The following is a 20,386-nucleotide window of genomic DNA, read 5'->3' on the forward strand; positions in this document are numbered from 1 at the left end:
GTAAAGAGAAACAAAATGATTTTTAAGAAAGTAACTAAATTCAAACTATTCCTAATATCTGAGCATCATAGAATTGTGGTTTATAACTTTTATTTTCATAAAATATTTTGAAGAGAACATCCATCTTTTTGTTTTTTAACGTTACGTTAGTTCCCAAACTAATGTGAATTTGGAACAATTTCTGGAATAAACTGATTTTTTTTTAGTCTGTCCAGAACTGTGCAATTTTAGAGTTAGTTGCAGTGAGCTGTAACAACTGTATAGCACAAGATAATTACATTTATTCTGCATTCATTGTTAGCATTTTTTTTGCTTTATAGCCTTTGAATGGTAACTCTGGGAAGAACTGCAGTATACTGAATTTTGTTCTTGTGACCTTTACTCATTTGTGTTTGTTGATACTTGAGCTACATGTTTATGTAATTTTTCAAATACTTATAATTTCAATTGAAAACTGAGCATGTATAAAAGCACAACTGCCTTTTGATGTTAAAAATAGTAAATTCTTTTGTACACTTATATATACTAGATTCAAAACAATGGAGTATTCAGAATCTCTGCAATACTCTTGACCCTTTAAACTATAAAGGTCTTGATGTTCTGTAATGTTGATTGCCCAATCTGTTCCCATCAGCTGTTTAAAAATATTTTGCTTTGATGAAAATAGTTTACTGCGCAGAACAAAGAAGTTAGTGGCCACAAATGCGGACATTAGAGGCGGAGTGCAATTTTGTTTGTGAAATTGGCAATAAGCTATCTAAATTCTTTTTTTTATGTGTCTGTCATCTTGCTCACCTATAGTGCTGTAAATTACACATCACAATCCTTTAATCATAATAACTGAAAACGCTCTATTAGATTTTAGCCCGACTCAGAGTTAAATTACTTGTGATTTTTTTTTTGAAATTGGGCATTTTGAGACATGTCGAATCTACACGAACATCAAAACATATTGAGTACCTTTTTATTGCCTTGACTTGCATTTGTTATAAGCCAGGCACGTGGAAAAGAGTGAATTTTCAAATGTACATTGTGTCCGTGCCCTTTCTTTCAGGTGGTATTGAGATGGAATTCCAGAATTAATTGCAACTGCTAGGCCAACCTTCTATCTGTATCAGTTCTTGAGGTTAGACATTGTGTACAGGTCGTTTACTGCAAAATTATAGCATTGGATTTAAGCTCCCTTACATGCTATTGGCTCTGTTGTTTCTGAGTTCCACAGGTGCTGGTGCAGTTCAAGTGCTAATACTTGACCACGTTTTATAAAAAGATGGGTGAGAATAGCCAAGCCCAAGCTCCCCATAAATATCTCTGGATGCGTTTGCATTGTTCAGTTGCTGCAACCCATAATTTAATATTTTGTTTATAATATTGTGTATGAATATGAGCCATGACATATCTCTGTTACTTGTTCCATTGTTCATAATAAAATATCAGCAGAGGTTTTTCTTTAACTAAATTTCAAATCTAGTCTACAGGTTGGTGTTATAATTTATTTTAATTGTTTCACATTTGATGCAGTTTAGATTATTAATTTAGACTTTAATTGTTGTATTTTAAATTATACTGTTTAGACCTGGGAAAACTGAAAGTGATGGAAATATTCAGACGTCTGGCACCATCTGTGGAGAGTGAAACAGAGTTAACATTTCAGGCCATGACCTTTTATCAGAAGCTTCTGATGAAAGGCCACTACCTGAAACGTTAACTCTCCTTCTCTCTCCATAGATGCTGCCAGACCTATTGATTATTTCCCGCATTTTCATCTTTAATTTGGGATTTTTTTTTCAAGGCAATCAGGCAGAGTCAATATGGCTTTGTAAAAGGGAAATCGTGTTTAACCAATTTATTGGAGTTCTTTGAAGGAGTCAATGTGCTGTGGATAAAGGGTGGACTAAGTACAAAACTTAGATTTCCAGAAGGCATTTGATAAAGTGCCACATCAAAGCTTATTGCAGAAAATAAAAGCTCATGGTATAGGGGGTAACATACTGGCATGGATAGAAGATTGGTTAACAGAGTTGACATAAATGGGTCTTTTTCTGGTTGGCAGGATGTGACGAGTGGTGTGCCATAGGGATCAGTGCTGGGGCCTCAACTTTTCACAATTTGTATAAATGACTTGGATGAAGGGACCGAAGGAATGGTGGCTAAATTTGCTGATGACACAAAGATAGGTTGGAAAGTAAATTGTGAAAAGGATGTAAGGAGGCTACAAAATGACATTCATAGGTTAAGTGAGTGGGCAAAGATCTGGCAAATGGAGTATAATGTGGGAAAATATGAAACCATTCATTTTGCAGGAAGAATAAAAAGGAAGCTTATTACCTAAATGGTGAGAGATTGCAGAGCTCCGAGATTCAGAAGGATCTGGGTGTCCTAATGCATGAATCACAAAAGGTTAGTCTGCAGGTACAGAAAGTAATTAGAAAAGCTAATAGAATGTTATCATTTATTGTGTGGGGAATTGAGTACAAAAGTAGGGAGGTTATGCTTCAGTTAAAACAGGGCATTGGTGAGACCACATCTGGAGTATTTTGTACAGTTCTGGTCTCCTTATTTAAAGGAAGACGTAAATGTGTTAGAAGCAGTTCAGAGAAGGTTTACTAGACTAATACCACGAAAGGGTGCGTTACCTAATGTTGAAAGGCTGGACCGGTCAGGCTTGTATCCACTGGAATTTAGAAAAACAAGAGGTGACTTAATTGAAACCTTTAAGATCATGAGGGGTGTTGACAGGGTGGATGTGGAGAAGATGTTTCCTCTTGTGGGAGAATCTAGAACGAAGGGTCACTTTTTGAAAATAAGGGGTCGCTCATTTCAGACAAAGAGATTATTTTTCTCTGAGGGTTGAGAATCTTTGGAACTCTCTTCCTCAAAAGGCGGTGGAAGCAGAGTCTTTGAATATTTTTAAGGCAGAGCTAGACAGATTCCTGATTAACAAGGGGGTGAAAGGTTATCAGGGGTAGGCAGGAATGTGGAGTTGAGGTGACATTCAGATCAGCCATGATCTTATTGAGTGGCGGAGCAGGCTTGAGGGGCTGAGTGGCCTTTTCCTGCTCCTAATTCATATGTTCATATGTATGTTTGTATGATTTCCAATGTCAGTATTTTGCTTTTACACCAGTAATAGTGACCCATTCCTGCCGCACTGAATGAACTGTTTCTATAATTGCACAATTATTAATTGTAACCACAGTTGGACAAATCTGTTTGTAATTATATCCCTGATTTCTTTCTAAAGGCTCTTGTCCCAGTCTATAGATTTTATTTAGATGTTACTTGTATATATGTGTGTATATATTATATATATGTTTGAATTTCGCAATGTTGCTATTTGAAATGATAATGGCCTGGCATTTGTGGAGAGTTGGATAGCAAACTCTCAATGTTTGCTGTTATAATGCTCTGATCTGACCATGACTCAGGATTCACTACAAGCACAGATTATCACTGAAGTCCTGAATTTGCAGCCAATCATTCACTGCTCTGCCACTTGATGCGCTGTGAATATTCTCCCTCCAGAGCCAGCAATCAGCAAAATCAATTGAGCTGGCAAAAATTTCCCCTTTTGTGCTCGAATATCACTGTTGGAGACCCCATGAAAAGTTGAGCTTTGTTCATAGAAGTGTAGATCTGAGTAATAACTATGGCTGTACAGCCAATTTGGCCCTGAAAAATAATTTTACATTTGTGGAATGTTTTTCAATGTCTCAATTATGATTAATTACTAGATTTTTAAAATTAGATTTTTAAATTCATGTATTTAAAGTTTGTTTATGATATTTCAGCTACCATAACCCCATGTTCATGTCCTAATCTTTATTATGTTGTCAGTAAAAATTTTAAGAGGAGAAGTGATTTGATTATTAGTGTGTTTCATTTCCTGGCTGGTTGCCTGAGAATTCTTTAATGCGATTGGCCACTTAGCTCAATGACATCGCTGCAGCTCAGCGCTGGAAACCCCAATTAAACTGTTTTACAGTCAATTGCACGTGGAAGGAACACTAGATCTCTCAGCTCTGCTTTCTTCGAGGTTGGCAGTGAATACCCTTGCTTTGGTACTAACTGCAAAATCCAGGCCACTATTTCCATTTATATAGCATATCAAAGTGCTTCACAAAAAAATTATTTTTAAATCATGTGACAGTTGCTGTGTAGACAGTTTTAGCAGAATAACTGTATAAAATGTCATTAATGTATAGTAATGCTGTGTTTCTGCCCAAATCAAATGTACAGCATGTACAAATACTGTAGAGAACAAGTAGAATTATTTTTGTAAATTCTAATGTTTTAATTTCACACACTGTTTCCCAAATGTGTGATGAAGCTGTGAAGTACATTTTCATAATAAGTGCAATATGTTCTCAATAGAATTCTTAATCTAAAACTTATGAAAATTATTAATAGTTGACCATATGTTAAATTTTAAATAATTAAGCTGAATTTCTGATGACAATGAACTTCATGACTTGGAGCATTTTTATTTATTTGGCTGTAATTAAAAAATCAAAGTATAGTAAAGCTGTCTAACAAAGTGAATTTTAGATAGCCAGTTAAGTTTAACTGAAATTTAAAGAAAAGTTTCCATTTGCATGTAAAATTTCAGTGTGTACTATTACTATCAGCATATTTAATATCTTAAGAATATAGAAAATTCCCTTCTTAACTGATAATTGCCCTGCCAGACTCATTCTTAATTTACCACAAAGCCGCCTCCTTTTCCTCTTTTAGCCTGTGCACTGAGCAACTTATCAACCTCATTTGCCCAGGCTTTAATGTAGTTATGATGATGAAACAATCAGCTTTCACTACCGTTACTCCTCTGAAATTGACAGTAGCTTCCGCAGTCCGCACGTGCACAGTTAAAATTGGAAATCCAGAAGTCGTTGTCAGTGATTCTAGGCAACCTTTCCATTGGGTGTGCCGTTGAGTCCTCCCAAGACTGCAATTAATTAGAAATCAATGAACTGATGAGAACTTCTTGTGCTCTTGTGCTCTTCGTCTCACTGTAAAAGCCCTTGAAAAGTTGCATTACATTGAATGAGGTGTGATTGGGTTCTTAATGGCGTACTAAGTTTATAATTACTGCTAAATAGCCTCACTGGCTCTGAAAGAGTAAGTTTAAATTTGTTGATTCTGAATGTCCTCATTCATCCCAAAATGTATTCCATATTTAAAAAATTTTTTTGAAAAGTTTATTTGATATTTTAGCTTCTTCATAAATCCCACCGGTTATGCCCCAATCGTTTCACTACCTGTAAAATTTAAAAATTAAAAGTAAAATAATTCAGTAGTTTTTACCTCCTGGTTTTCCGTCTGAGAGAATACTTCAGCGTGATTGGTTGTTTATTCTGCTTAATGACATCACTGTTGGTGGGTGCCTAGCGATCCCCTGGACTTGGCACCAGAAACAAATATCAGAAAAGGGAAGGTCTACACCAGGGAGATTGCTAGATCCTTGTGGGCAGCTTTCTTTGAGGCTAGCAGTGAACAGCCTTACTGCACCGCTGACAGCGAAATCCAGTCCAAATTTTTCATACTCCATCTTGACTTTCTTTCCCTGTCTCTTCTGAATTTGCTGTATCTGTTGCCCTGCCTAAATCTCTTCCCATATGTAAACACTGCTACCTACATTTGCCTCAGCCACTCTTCAAGGTAGTAGTTTCCACATTCTCACCATTCAGAGTAAAGAGAAAAATTCCTTTCTTCACATCGCTGAGTGCCTTTTCATTTAGGATTTTTTTCGTTAAATATATGGCTCCAAGTTTACCAACATTAAATTCTATATGCAATTTGATTTTTATTTATATAATTCATGCCTTGTTTTACCAACATCCCAAATGCTTTTGGTCTTTTAACAAACTAACAATGCTACTGATTTTAGTATAATTTTGCAAATTTCACATCAGCCTCTCAATGACTAAATCCAAATTATCAATTTACATATTGAACAGGCCTTTGACATGATTCCTGTAGGACATCCCTGCCCACTTCCACCCACAATGGAAAAGTTCCCCTTAATTCCTCCTCTGTTTTCTTCCTTCGAATCAATTTGCTATGCTTGCCCTAATTAACTTTCCTCAGTAAGTCCACATGTGGCACCTCGACAAAAGCTTTCTTATGTGGCAGATGGAGTATAATGTGGGAAAATATGATGTGATTCACTTTTGGTAGGTGGAATAGAAAAGCAGAATTTTTTTTAAATGGTGAAGAGCCTTTGAATGTTGATGTTCAGAGAGATTTGGGTGTCCTCGAACAAAAAGACACAAAGTTAGTGTGCAGGTACGTCAAGCAATTAGGAAGTCAAATGGCATGTAAGGAGACTGGAGCACAAGTGTAAAGAAATCTTGCTACAATTGAAAGGTCTTTGGGACCATGCCTGGAGCATTGTGGACAGTTTTGGTTTCCATATTTAAGGAAGGATATATTTGTATTGGAGGTGGTGCAGTGAAAATTCACTGGATTGGTCCCTGGGGTGAGTAGTATACTAATTTCAAGATAGTCGAGAGTTATCACGATTTAATCAACCAGAATCGGGAGCAACCAATATAGTGAGATGTTGAACTTAGTCAGAGTTTAAGATAGAATATGACAGTGACTAGCAGCAAGAACCGGTCAAGATTGGGTAGGACGCATGGCAAGTGCGAACAACTCTTCTTCTTCTTCCACTTCTCCTTTTGGTGCCCCAAGTCTTCTCTACCTCTTGAACTGCTCAGGAGTGCTGAGCTGGAGTCTTTCTTCAGTGTCCACTTCCACCACCTACTGCACTGAGCCCTCCCAAAATCTCTCACTCTATATCCTTTCAGAGGTGGATACCTGGATGGATTATTTTCGTGATCTTTTCACCCTATAGAGTTTTACTTTATTTTAATATACCCTATAAAATGTCGAGTTCTTTGCCTGAACCCTTGGGTTGAGAATCTTGCCTTTAATGCCATTCACCTGCCATTGGGTTTTTGAACTTTCACACCTAACTCTGGCCTTGATCAATCGCTCTTGCCTCATTATTTCCTCGCAAGCTGTTCGCTCTGTCCAGTTTTATCCTTTCAGTAACATTCCATCTCCAGCATCAAACAAACTCCCAAAGACTTCATTATTGATACCTATTCCACTATTAGCTCTTTATGTCTAAGGTTGTTCATAAGGCATGTAACAAGGTGTTCACAGTGGCTGAAAAGCAGTATACTGTGAATGCTGGAAATACTCAGCAGTTTATGGAAGCGTCGGTGGAGAGAAACAGAGTTAATGCCTCAGGGTTGCGACCTTGCATCAGAACTGGGAAAAGTTAGAGATGCAATAGGTTTTGAGCAAGGGAAGGTTGGGACAAGGACAAAAGGAGAGTTTGTGATAGTGTGAAAGACAGGAGAGATTGTTCGTTCGGTCCTGGAGTATGCAAGTGGTTGGGATCCTTATATGGTGAGAGATATAGATAAAATTGAAATGATCCAAAGACACTGCACGAATCAGTACAAGAAATATACCAGTGCCCTTGATCAAAGATTTGGAATGAGAATCACTACAGAAAAGGAGGGAGAAAAATCAACTGACCGTCTTCTACAAAATATGGAATGGACTGGGGGAAATTGACAGAAGCAAATACCTGGTGCCCCTTGGTAATGTCAAAACACAAGGTAGTCATCCCCACAAACTACAAAGACCATTTGTTTCAAATGCAGTGTATTAACAACCTTTATTCCCAAGAGCAATCCCACAATGGAATCAGCTGCCAAAGGAAATAGTCATACCCCCATCACTTGAAATCTCCAAGATCTGTCTTTACATTTATTATTTCTTTTTATAAGTTTTCATTGTCAGCAGGTCTTGCCTGGTTTAGCTAGCAGCATCCATATTAATGTTTAGGAATATGGATATTAGTCTGTGATGCTAACACAACTGAAGCCGCAGCAGATATAAGTGTTAGTATTACAGGGCTGGAGGTAATGGTGATGGGGCAAGTAAAGAAACATGTGCCTAGAGGAGGTGTGCTGCTGTCTGGAAAAATAACTAACAAACAAAACCTGCAAAGGAAAGGAAACAAAATAGAGCACAGATTATGGTCTGAAATTGATGAACTTAGTGTTAAGTCCGGAAGGTTGTAAAGTGCCTAATGAAAAGATGAGGTGCTGTTCCTCAGACTTATGTTGAGCTTCACTGGAACAGTGCAGCAGACCAAGGGCAGAGATATCAGCATGAGAGCAAAATAGAGAATTACAATGACAGGCCACAGTCATGTTTGTGGACTGAACGGCGATGTTCCACAAAGCAGTCATCCGATCTGTGTTTGCCTCCCTGATGTAGAGGAAGCCTCATTGTGAGCAGTGAATACAGTACGCTAGATTGAAAGGAGCGCACGCAAATTGCTGCTTCACCTGGAAGAAGTGTTTGGGGCCTTGGATGGTGAGGAGAGTGGAGGTAAAAGATCAAGTTCTATGTCTCCTGCACTTGCATGGAAAGATGCCGTGGGAAAGGGGTAAGGTGTTGGAGGTGACTAAGGAGTGGACCAGGGTATCAAGAAGGGACGATCTCTTTGGAATACTGAAAGGGGAGGGGAAGGGAAGATGTGCTTGGTGGTGGCATCACATGATGTATGGTGGAAAATGATCTGTTGAATATGGTGGCTGGTGGGGTGGAAGGTAAGGACAAGAGGAACCCTATCGTGGTTCTGAGAGGGAAAGATTTGAGAGCAGAAGTGTGAAAAGTGTGGTGGACGTGGTCGAGCGTCATGTCAACCATGGTAGTGGGGTTGGGGGGAATCCTCAGTTGAGCAAAAAATAAGACATCTCAGAAACGCTGTTGTGGATGGTTGCATTATTAGATTAGATTAGATTCGATGGCAACGGAGGAACTGGGAGAATGAAATGGAGTCCTTACAGGGTATAGGGTGTGAGGAGATGTAGTCAGGGTAGCTGTGGGAGTCAGTGGGCTTATAATGAGCATTAGTTGATAGTCTTTTGCCAGAAATGGAGACAGAGAAGTCAATGAAGGGAAGAGAAGAGTCAGAGATGGCCCTTGTGAAACTGAGAGAGGGGTGGAATTTGGAAGCAAAGTTGAAGAAGTTTACCAATTCAGGGCGGGAGCAGGACACTACACCGATACAGTCATCAATGTACTGGAAAAAGAGTTGAGGGAGAGGGCCCCAGGTAGGAATGGAACAAGAATTGTTCGACATATCCTTCAAAAAGCTAGGCTTAGCTAGAACCCATACAGGTACCCATAGCAACACCTAATTTGACAAAAGTGGTATGCATTGAAGGAGAAATTGTTCAGTGAGGGAACAAGTTCAGGCAGGCAGAGGAGGGTGTTGGTTGATGGAAACTGGTTGGGCTTCCATTCAAGGAAGAAGCAAAGAGCTCGAGACTATTCTGGTGGGGGATGGAGTTGTGGAGAGATTGGATATCCATGACAAAGCGATGTTTAGAGCCATGAAATTGGAAACTGTTAAAGTGACAGAGGGCATCGGAAGAGTCGTGAATGTTGATTGGGGGAGACTGGACAAGGGGACAAAAAATAGAGTCAAGGAAGGAAGAAATCAGCTGAGTGGACTGGGAACAGGCTGAAACGATGGGTTGACCAGGGTAGTGCTGCTTATGGATCTTGGGAAGAAGGTAGAAGTGAGTTATGTGGGGTTGGAGGACTGAGATGGGAAGCCGTGGAGGGAAGATCACCGGAGGAGATGACGTCATTGACTGTTCTGGAAACAACGGCTTGATGTTTGGTGGTGAGATCATGGTTCAGGGGGAGTTTGGAGGAAGTTTTGGTGAGTTAGCATTCGGCTTCTGTAAGGTAGAGTTTTCTACACAGCAGCAGTACTACTCTTGTCAGTAGGTTTGTTGACCGTGTTAGGGTTGGACCTGAGGGAACGGAGTGCAGAAAATTCAGAGGGAAGCTTGTTAGAGTGAGTGAGGGGAGCAGAGAAATTGAGACAGCCGATGTCACACCAGCAGTTCTCAATGAAAAGATCAAGAGTGGGGAAGAAGCCAGAGAATGGGGTCCAGATGGAGGGAGAATACTGGAAACGGGTGAAAAGGTCCACTGGTTGGGGTAGGACTCCTGTCCAAAGAAGTGGGCATGGAGGTGAAGGCAACTGAAGAAGAGCTCAGCATCATGCCAAGCTCAAAATTCATTCATTTGGGGTGTAAGGGGATAAGTCCGAGTCCTTTGCTAAGAGCCCATGTTTCAGTGTCAGAGAGAGAGGAACGTCGGAGGGTATACATAATGGTCATTCGGTTCAGCTTTTCTTATTCCTTATCAGGCTGTTGAACCATAGTGCTATTCACTAAAATAATTTCTGCTTCCACACACTGATGAATTCATGTACTTCAGCAAGCATCTTAATTAAGCAAGATTAAATGAAAAGCCCAGCACAGTTTTGTACGATGGTTATCTATTTTTCCAACTATGGGTCCTTTGTTCAAGCTAACTAACATTACCTAAGAACAATTATCACACTAGCCTTGATTCTTTGGAAATTACTTAAGCAATTTCTAGTAAAAAAGAGCTTACAGCTCCTTTCCCTATTTTAAGCCGGTTATATAAACATATTCTAACCCTATTTCTAATTTCTAACCAAGGGTTGTCCTATGTTGTGAGGTTGACTAGATTGGGCCTATACTCTCTGGAGTTCAAAAGAATGAGAGGTGATCTCATTGAAATTTAAAATTCTGAGGGGGTTTGGTTGAGTAGACGCTGGGTATTTCCCCCTGGCTGGAGAGTGCAATCAAGAGAGTACAGTCTCAGCATAAGGGGCCACTCATTTAAGGCTGAGACAAGAAGGAATTTCTTCACTGAGGGTTGTGAATCTTCGGAACCTTTCTACCTCGGAGGACTATGAATGCTCAGTTCTTGAGTGTATTCAAAGCTGAGATTGATGGATTTTTGGATTCTCGAGGGATGCGAGGATCGAGCAGCAAAGTGAAATTGGATCAAAGATCAGCCATGATCTTATTGATCATTGGAATAGGCTTGAGGGGCCATATGGCCTATGTTTGCTGTTATATTTTTTGTTCTTTTATGAAGTACATGACAACTAGAATTCTGTTACACTTGATATCTCTTCAAAGAACTGAGAGGCTTGCCAAACACCATTGTCCTTTTTGAAATTGGTACTGGATACTTCTATCTGTTTTTTTTAATCCAGATATATAGTAATTAATCCAGATATACAGTAACTTTATCCTTAGCTAGAGATTGTCAAATTTTCCCTAATACAGAGGTTAAACTAACTGGCCTGTAATTATCCAGATTTGCTCTACCATTGGACCATAGTGCTCTGTCATCCTTTAATGTTTAATGTTAGTTAGCTTAAACAAAGGGCCCATAGTTGGACAAATGCATGAATAGATAACTATCCTTTAACCTAACTAATTTAACCATAATTTTCCTTTCAGGCATTAAAATGCTGCCCATCTCAACCACTTAAGAATAACAAAGAGAAATTGTATTCTTTTGCAAAACACCTATTAGATGTAAAAGCAAAATATTGTGGATGCTGGAAGTCTGAAATAAAAACAGGGAGTGCTGGAAATGCTCATCAGGCCTGGCAACGTCTGTGGAGAGAGAAACGGAGTTAATGTTTCAGGTCCAACCTGGAGTCAGCATTTTCCTGGCTTTATTTCTGATTCCCAGCATCTTCAATATTTTATTTTTGTATTCATCTCAATATATACTTGCTTATGGTTAGTAAAGGAGAAAATATCACGAGAAGGGAGTTTTCTTATAGTTAAGTAGCAAAAAATAAAAGCAATTTGTTCAGTAGATGTACTTGGAGCATTGAATGATCCAGGCTGAATTGTTGAGAAATGAAAAATTGAGCACAATGGTGGCATGTTTATATAGGTAGTTTCTATTTTGTATATAAACACACAAACTTACAATGGTAAAAAATGACTGTCAGGAAGCAAGATTTTGCGGATAGAAAGTATAGGCACAAGATTGTTAATGTTGTTTCTTAATAAAAACACCTTGCTGTTGCTCTGCAGCCCTGTGTGCCAGTGTTTCCTTCCACCTCACCTTACCTAGCTTTCTCTGTCTTTCCAAAATTTGCCCTAATCCATTCTGGTTTTCTGTTTAGTTATCTGCTAAACTCATGTTTAATTTCTAAACCTTTGATTACAGTTAGCTTTTAATATAAAGACGTGACTTTTATAAATCACTAGTTGGTCTCCTATGGTATTGCTCATAGCTGGAGGAAATTTTAGCTGACTCACCTGAATTTATCGCACCATCTCTGGAGCAAACATTGCCAGGTAGTGTTGCAGCATTATCTATTGAATTCAATAGACTGGGAATGATACAACTTTACCCATTAATTTACATGTAGTAAGTGTTACATTGACAAACTTTAAAAAAAAACTTAAGGATTTTTATCTGTTAAATAGATTTCATTTTGTAGTAAATATGGGATGTTTATCTTGGAAATATGCAGAAAATGCATTATAAGTATAGTTTTTTGACATTTTAAGTTTTGCAGGACTTTGAAAAGTTTTATTTGAAACTTAAAAATTATTTTTATCTTAGTTTTTGACTTCTTTTCTTTTACCTTTTAGTTAAACTTTGATCTAGAGAAAGGAGTCTTTCCTTTAGTCATTCGGGCAGTGGTCGATGAAGTGGATGGTGAGTAGCACTGTTTCATACACAAATATTCTGAAGAAAATTGAGATAGTGTGGTGGTAGATTGGTGTATTGTGCTGGAGTTATTATACCATGGGTTTAGGTTTGCAATGGTGAGTGCCTCATGCACATCCAGTCATTTAGATTTGAATAATTTTTTAGAGCATGTGCTATGCCCACTATTTATTGTGGCTGTTAGCACAATTAGTCCACTGATTGGACTAATGCCTAGTACAAAGGACGATGGTTGTGGTTCTTCGTCAATCATCTCAGTTCCAGAACATCACTGCATTTTTTCTTCAGGGTAGTGTCCTAGGCCCAACCATCATCAACTGCTTCATCAAATGCAACAAAACCTGGAAAATGTCCAGGCTTGGGCTGACAAGTGGCAAGTAACATTCGCACAACACAAGTGACTGTCTCGTACATGGTACACACTGCTGCCACTGTGCGTTGGTGGTGGAGGGAGAGAATGTTTGTGGAAGGGGTGCCAGTCAAGCGGACTGCTTTGTCCTAGATGCTGTTGAGCTTCTTGAGTGTTTTTGGAGCTGCAGTCATCCAGGCAAGTGGAGAGTATCCCATCAGACTCCTGACCTGTGCCTTGTAGATGTTGGACAAGCTTTGGGGAGTTAGGAGGTGAATTACTCGCCACACGATTCTTAGCTTCTGACCTGCTCTTGTAGCCACAGTATTTATATGGCTAGTCCAGTTCAGTTTCCAGTCAATGGTAACCCCCCAGGATGTTGATAGTAGGAGATTCAGCAATGGTAATGCCATTGAATGTCAAGGGGCGATGGTTAGATTCTGTCTTGTTGGAAATGGTCATTGTCTTCCACTTGTGTGGAGCAAATGTTACTTGCCACTTGTCAGCCCAAGCCTGGATATTGTCCAGGTCTTGCTGCATTTGGACGTGGACTGCTTCAGTAACTGAGGAGTTGCGAATGGTGCTGAACATTGCGCAATCATCAGCGAACATCCCCACTCCTGACCTTATGATGGAAGTAAGGTCATTGATGAAGCAGCTGAAGATGGCTGGGCCTAGGACACTTTCCTGAGGAACACCTGCAGTGATGTGCTGGAACTGAGATGACTGACCTCCAACAACCACAACCATCTTCCTTTGTGCTAGGTATGACTCCAACCAGCAGAGAGTTTTCCCTCTGATTCCCATTGACTCCAGTTTTGCTTGGGCTCCTTGATGCCACACTCTCAAATGTTGCCTTGACGTCAAGGGCAGTCACTCTCACCTCACCTCTGGAGTTCAGCTCTTTTGTCCACCTTTGAACCAAGGCTGTAACGAGGTCAGGAACTGAGTGGCCCTGCTGGAACCCAAACTGAGCATCAGTGAGCAGGTTATTGCTAAGCAAGTGCCACTTGATAGCACTGTTGACGACCCCTTCCATCACTGTGCTGATGATTGTTGTGGTGGTAATTGGCCGGGTTGGATTTGTCCTGTTTTTTGTGTGCAGGACATACCTGGGCAATTTTCCACATAGCCGGGTAGATGCCAGTGTTGTAGCTGCACTGTGAATACAAATAGAAAATATCTGTTTAATGTCCCTGCCATTTTCTTAGTCCGCATTATAGTTTCACCTGTTTCAGCTTCTAAGAGACCCACATTAATTTTTGCTACTCTCTTCCTTTCTATATACTTGTAGAAACCCTTACAATCTCTTTTTGCTTCTTGCTAGCATATTCTCACATTCTTTTTTTCTCCTTCTGTCAATTTTTGTTCAGCCTTCACGGGCACCTAAAATTCTCCCAATCCTCAGACTTATATTCTTGACAGCATTAATTTAAATTCTTTAACACTCTACTTAACCTCTTTAGTTAGCCACGAATGGTGCACTCTGGTCCATCAGTTTTGATGAAGAGTCACATGGACTCGAAACGTTAACTCTGTCTTTCTCTCCACAGATGCTGTCAGACCTGCTGAGTTTTTCCAGCAATTTTTGTTTTTGTGTCTAAAATAGCCAGTTGTCTGGTTGGTTCCATGACGCATTGTTCTAGGAAGCTGTTTTGAATTCCATGAACTCGTTCTCCAAACTACTTCTGCCAATTTGATTTGCCCAGTCTATATGAAAATTCAAGTCCCCCATGATTATTGCATTACCTTTGTTACAAACTCCTCTTATTTCATGGTGAATACTCTGTCCAGCGTTATATCTACTATTAGAGGGCCTATAAACCAATCTCAGAAGTGTTTTTTGCCTCTATTATTTTTAATCAACACCCATAATGATTCTACTTTGTGATCTTCAAAACCAAGATCCTTCCCCTACTACTTTTCCATTTTGTCTGTCTGTTGAACATATCCCCTGGAATGCCCTGGAATATTTAGTACCCAGCCTTGTTTACCATGCAACCATGTCTCTGTAATACAGCAGTTATTAGAATAAAACTTGTATCTCTATTGAAGTCATTAATTCATCTATCGTGTTATAAATGCTTTGTGTATTCAGATAAATTTCTCACCATTTTTCCCCTATTTGACTTTATTTACTGATGCACTATTTACTAAGCTTGCTGTCCCTTCCTGCCAGCCTTTGATTATCTTGCTCAAATTCCTACACTTGTGCTCTTTACTCTTCTCTTTAGATTTATAAATTCCCTCTCCCTGAACCATTCCTGCTGTTACTTGAATATTGTGTCTAATTGTATGCAGGTGGTGGGCATTAATTGGGGATTCACTTGTGCTCCTAAATAGGAACAGAGGCTTGGCCTAAAGAGCCAAGTGGTTATGGTACTGGGTTTGTAACCCTGAGATCAAGATTTCAAATCTCACAATGGCAAACTATGAAACAATGTAACTTCATCTGAAACAGATGGAAACAGGTTTACTCAAAAAGAGTATCAAGATTTCAAATCTCACAATGTCAAGAGTTCAAATCTCACAATGGCAAACTATGAAACAATGTAACTTCATCTGAAACAGATGGAAACGGGTTTGTACTCGAAAGAGTTAAATAGGAACAGAGTGAAACTGTGCTGGCTAGTTAGGATGTGTGAATTTGTAATGTGTAATTCTGTAAATAAAGTTTATAAAAGTGTGTGAATATTGGCACTTATTCTATCTTTCACCAACCGGCTTCCTGGAATAGAATATCGTAACAGAAGATGCCTATTGATGAAGGTTAGAGTTTAAGGGAAAAAATTCAGACAGTAAACTAAAATTCTAGTGGCCATGGCGGAAAATGGCAGAAAGCAAATGTAAATTGTTGGGGTATGATTACTCGCCGATGTTCTTGGGGTCTGAACCATTTGACCAGTGGAAAAGTGAAGCAGATATGTGGACAGGCTTACACCCATCCCAAACGAGAGCAAGATATAGCCTTGGTGTTGTCGCTTCCTACAAGAAGTACAGTTGAAAGTCAAATATTTTCTGAGATGGATGCCTGTCAATTGGATAGTGATGAAGCTTGGACCTTCTATTAGAGTTCTTGGCTGAAATCTGCAAGAAAGATGATTTGTTAAATGCTCCTGAGGCATGGTCAGACTTCGATAGATTTTGTCAAACAGACAATCATTCCATGGAAGAATATATCATGGACTTCAACAGATTTTTTAAAAGATTGACAAAATTCAGTTTAGGGATCCCTGTATTGGCACTAGCATTTAAATTACTGGATTGTTCTAAGATGTCTCATAGACAGGCAACTATTTCTAACTGGTGTGCAATTCTCAGAGATGGTGACCCTGCTGGATCAGATGTCTCTTACCTTAAAAAAAAATTCTGGGGAAATGGTCATTCCCTTCATTGAACAATTCAGACATTCCATGGTGACACAAAGAATAGAAGACTCACTGCCAGATTTCAAAGTGGTCCAGATGCTCAATGCAGGCATCAATACAATGGAAAGATTAAAGACAGGCAGCGTGAGGATGAAAGTACTTTTAACAGACTTGGCTATTACAACATTGAAACAGAAATAATGGGTGAATGAATCTCAAGCATTCCCAGGCAACAGTTAATGGGCATTTGAGGTGTGACTTGATCTATCATTTTGGTGAACTGCCCATAGAGAAGAGAAAAGGCCCTTGAAATGACACATCACAAAGAGTTCTAAGGAAGAGAATGAAAATAATGATGATTCTGAGGAAATTATTCTAAGCATAAGGAGTTTTAGTCCTGTGATGAATGTGTTAATCATGGACTCCTTTAACGGTACAGTCATAGCACAGAAGGAAGCTAGTCAGCCTGTTGAGCCTGCACCAGCTCCCTGCAAGAGCAATTTAGCTAATCCTGCAACTTGCCCTTTTCCCATAATCCTGCATATTTATTATCTTTAGGTGTTTATTCAATTACCTTTTGAAAACCACAATTGAATCTGCTGTCAACACATCGTCAGGCAGTGCTTTCCAGATCCTAAACACTTGCTGTGTAAAAAGTTTTCCCTATGTCGCTGTTGCTTCTTTTTGGCCTTCAACTTAAATCAATGGCTTCTTGTTCTCCATCCCCCTGCCAAAGGCAACAAACAGTTTCTGCCTATCTACTTTGCCTTGACCCTTCATGCTTTCGAATATCTCTATCAAATCTCCTCTCAACCTTCTCTTCTCTAAGGAGAACAACCCCAGCTTCTCGAATCTATCCAATTAACTGAACTCCTTTATCTCTGGAACCATTCTCATCAATTTTCTTATATCCTGCCTAAAGCCTTCATGCCCTTCCTAAAGTGCAGTGCACAGAATGGATGCATTACACCAATTTTTTCTTATTCATTCACAGGATGTGGGCTTTGCTGGCTGGACCAGCATTTATTCCCATCCCTAGTTGCCTTGAGAAGGTGATGGTGAGCTGCCTTCTTGAACCGCTGCAATGCATGTGGTGTAGGTGCACCCACAGTGCTCTTAGGGAGGGAGTTCCAGGATTTTGATCCAGCAACAGTGAAGGAACGGTGATATATTTCCAAGTTAGGATGGTGAGTGACTCGGAGGGGAACTTCCAGGTGGTGGTGTTCCCATCTATCTGCTGCCCTTGTCCTTCCAAATGGAAGTGGTTGTTGGTTTGGAAAGCACTGTCGACGGAGCCTTGGTGAATTCCTGCAGCGCATCGTGTAGACGGTACACACAGCTGATGTTATGCATCGGTGGTGGAGGGAGTGAATGTTTGTGGATGTGGTGCCAATCAAGCGGGCTGCTTTGTCCTGGATGGTGTCAAGCTTCTTGAGTGTTGTGGGAGCTGCACTCATCCAGGCAAGTGGGGAGTATTCCATCACACTCCTGACTTATGCCTTTTAGGTGGTGGATAGGCTTTGGGGAGTCAGGAGGTGAGTTACTTGCCTTAGAATTCCTAGCCTCCAAACTGCATTTGTAGGCACAGTATTTATATGGCTAGTCCAGTTCAGTTTCTGATCCATGGTAATCCCCAGGATATTGATAGTGGGGGATTCAGTGATGGTAATGCCATTGAACGTCAGGTTGTGATGGTTCGATTCTCTCCTTGTTAGAGATGGTCATTGCCTGGCACTCATGTGGTGCGAATGTTACTTACCACTTGTCAGCCCAAGCCTGGATATTGTCTAGGTCTTGCTGCATTTGGTCATGGACTGCTTCAGTATCTGAGGAGCTGTGAATGGTGCTGAACATTGTGCAATCATCAGCGAACATCCCACTTCTGACCTTATGATGGTGGGAAGGTCATTGAATGAAGCTGCTGAAGAAGGTTGGACCTTCCCTGAAGGACTCCTGCAGTGATATCCTGGAACTGAGATGATTGATCTCCCAACAATCATAACCATCTTCCTTTGTGTTAGGTATGACTCCAACCAGTGGAGAGTTTTCCCCCTGATACCCATTGACTCCAGCTTTGCTATGGCTCCTTGATGCCACACTCAGTCAAATGTGGCCATGCTGTCAAGGACAGTCACTGTCATCTCACCTCGGGATTTGAGCTCTTTTATCCATGTTTGAACCAAGGCTGTAATGAGGTCACGATCTGAGTGGCCCTGGCGGAACCCAAACTGAGAGTCAGGGAGCAGGTAGTTGCTAAGCAAATGCCGCTATATAACACTGTTGATGACCCCTTCCACCACTTTATTGAAGATCGAGAGTTGACTGATGGGGAGGTAATTGGCCGGGTTGGACTTGTCCTGTTTTGTGTGTATAGGACATACCAAGGCAATTTTTCACATAACCGGGTAGATGCCAGTGTTGCAAATACACTGGAACAGCTTGGCATATGCGAAAGAGCGTACTCCCGGCTCAGGGAATCCCCCCCGCTTGCATAGGGAGCGCATGGCGCTTCTTGGCGGGCGTCATGCTGGCGGGCCCTAATTGGCCCACCCATGTAAAATAGCAGTACCGGGGGTGCTGATCTGGAACCTGCTCCCACACATCCCCCCGACAGGGGGAAAATGTTGCCCAGTGAGTTTTTTAATTATCCACCATTCATGACTGGATATGGCAGGACTCCAGAGCTTAGTTCTTCTCCATTGGTTGTAGAATCACTTGGCTCGATCTACCACTTGTGTGCCAAACAGCATAAGCAGCAAGTAGTTTTGTGTTATTGCTTCATCAGGTTGACATTTCATTTTTAGGGTATGTCTGGTGCTGCTCCTGGCATGCCCTCCTGCACTCTTCATTGAGCCAGGGTTGATCCCCTGGCTTAGTGCAAATGGTAGACCAGGAGGTATGCTGGGCCTTGAGGTTACAGATTGTGTTTGAGTACAATTCTGCTGCTGCTGATGGCCCACAAGGTCTTATGGATGCCCAGCTTTGTGTTGCTGGATCTGTTCGAAATCTATTCTATTTATTATGGTGGTAGTGCCACACAACATGATGGAGGGTATCCTCAGTGTTAAGGCAGGACTTCGTTTCCACAATGACTGTGCAGTGGTCACTCCTACCGACATTGTGATGGATGCATCTGCGGCAGGCAGGTTGGTGAGGATGAGGTCAAGTATGTTTTTCCCTCTTGTTGGTTCCCTCACCACCTGTCGCAGACCCAGTCTAGCAGCTATGTTGTTTAGGACTTGGCCAGCTTGGTCAGTAGTGGTGCTACCGAGCCACTCTTGGTGTGGGACATTGAAGTCCCACACCCAGAGTACATTCTGCTCCCTTGCGTGCGTTCTCCAATTGGTCTTCAACATAGAGGAGCATTGATACATCAGCGGAGGGGTGGGGATGGTACATGGTAATCAGCAGGAGGTTTCCTTGCCCATTGACCTGATGCCTTGCGATGTTGAGGGCTCCCAAGGCAACTCTTTCCTGACTGTAAACCACTGTGCAGCCACCTCTGCTGGGTCTGTCCTGCTGGTGAGATGGTGATGGTAGTGTATGTAAGATATAATGCGGTGAGGATAACTATGTCAGGCTGTTGCTTGATTAGTCTGTGAGACAGCTCTCCCAATTTTGGCACAAGCGCCCAGATGTTAGGGCTGACAGGGCTTAGTTTGCCAGTGTCGTTTCTGGTGCCTAGGTTGATGCCAGGTGCTCCGTCCGGTTTGATTCCTTTTTTGAGGCTTTGCAGCAGTTTGATATAACTGAGTGGCTTGCTAGGCCATTTCAGAGGGCAGTTAAGAGTCAACCACATCGCTGGAATGTCAACAAACGCACCCCTAGAGGATTTGCCTTTGAGGGGGCTGCTGCATTTGTGATTGTGTCCTTCTGTGAAATGCCAGAATGTGCTGCAAACAGCAAAGATGAAACTTGTTGAACTTCCTTTCTTGAAAGCATTAAGTCCCCGAAGCTTCTCGACCATCTACAAGGCACAAGTCAGGAGTGTGGCGGAATACTCTGCAGTTGCCTCGATCAGTGCAGGTCCAACAGCACTCAA

The 20,386-nt window shown here is 40.8% G+C and overlaps 1 protein-coding gene across 2 annotated transcripts in view; it reads left to right on the forward strand.

Moving 5' to 3' along the window:
* LOC121288071 (E3 ubiquitin-protein ligase MGRN1-like) overlaps positions 1–20,386 on the forward strand; it is a 194,418-nt gene that overhangs the window by 94,549 nt on the left and 79,483 nt on the right. For both annotated transcript variants that reach the window (XM_041206368.1, XM_041206367.1), the window contains exon 6: positions 12,549–12,615. In XM_041206368.1, coding sequence (XP_041062302.1) covers positions 12,549–12,615 — 67 coding nt within the window. The remainder of the gene's footprint in view (positions 1–12,548; positions 12,616–20,386) is intronic.

This window comes from Carcharodon carcharias, chromosome 15 (genome assembly GCF_017639515.1).
Source record: "Carcharodon carcharias isolate sCarCar2 chromosome 15, sCarCar2.pri, whole genome shotgun sequence".
In the NCBI taxonomy this organism is placed as follows: domain Eukaryota; kingdom Metazoa; phylum Chordata; class Chondrichthyes; order Lamniformes; family Lamnidae; genus Carcharodon; species Carcharodon carcharias.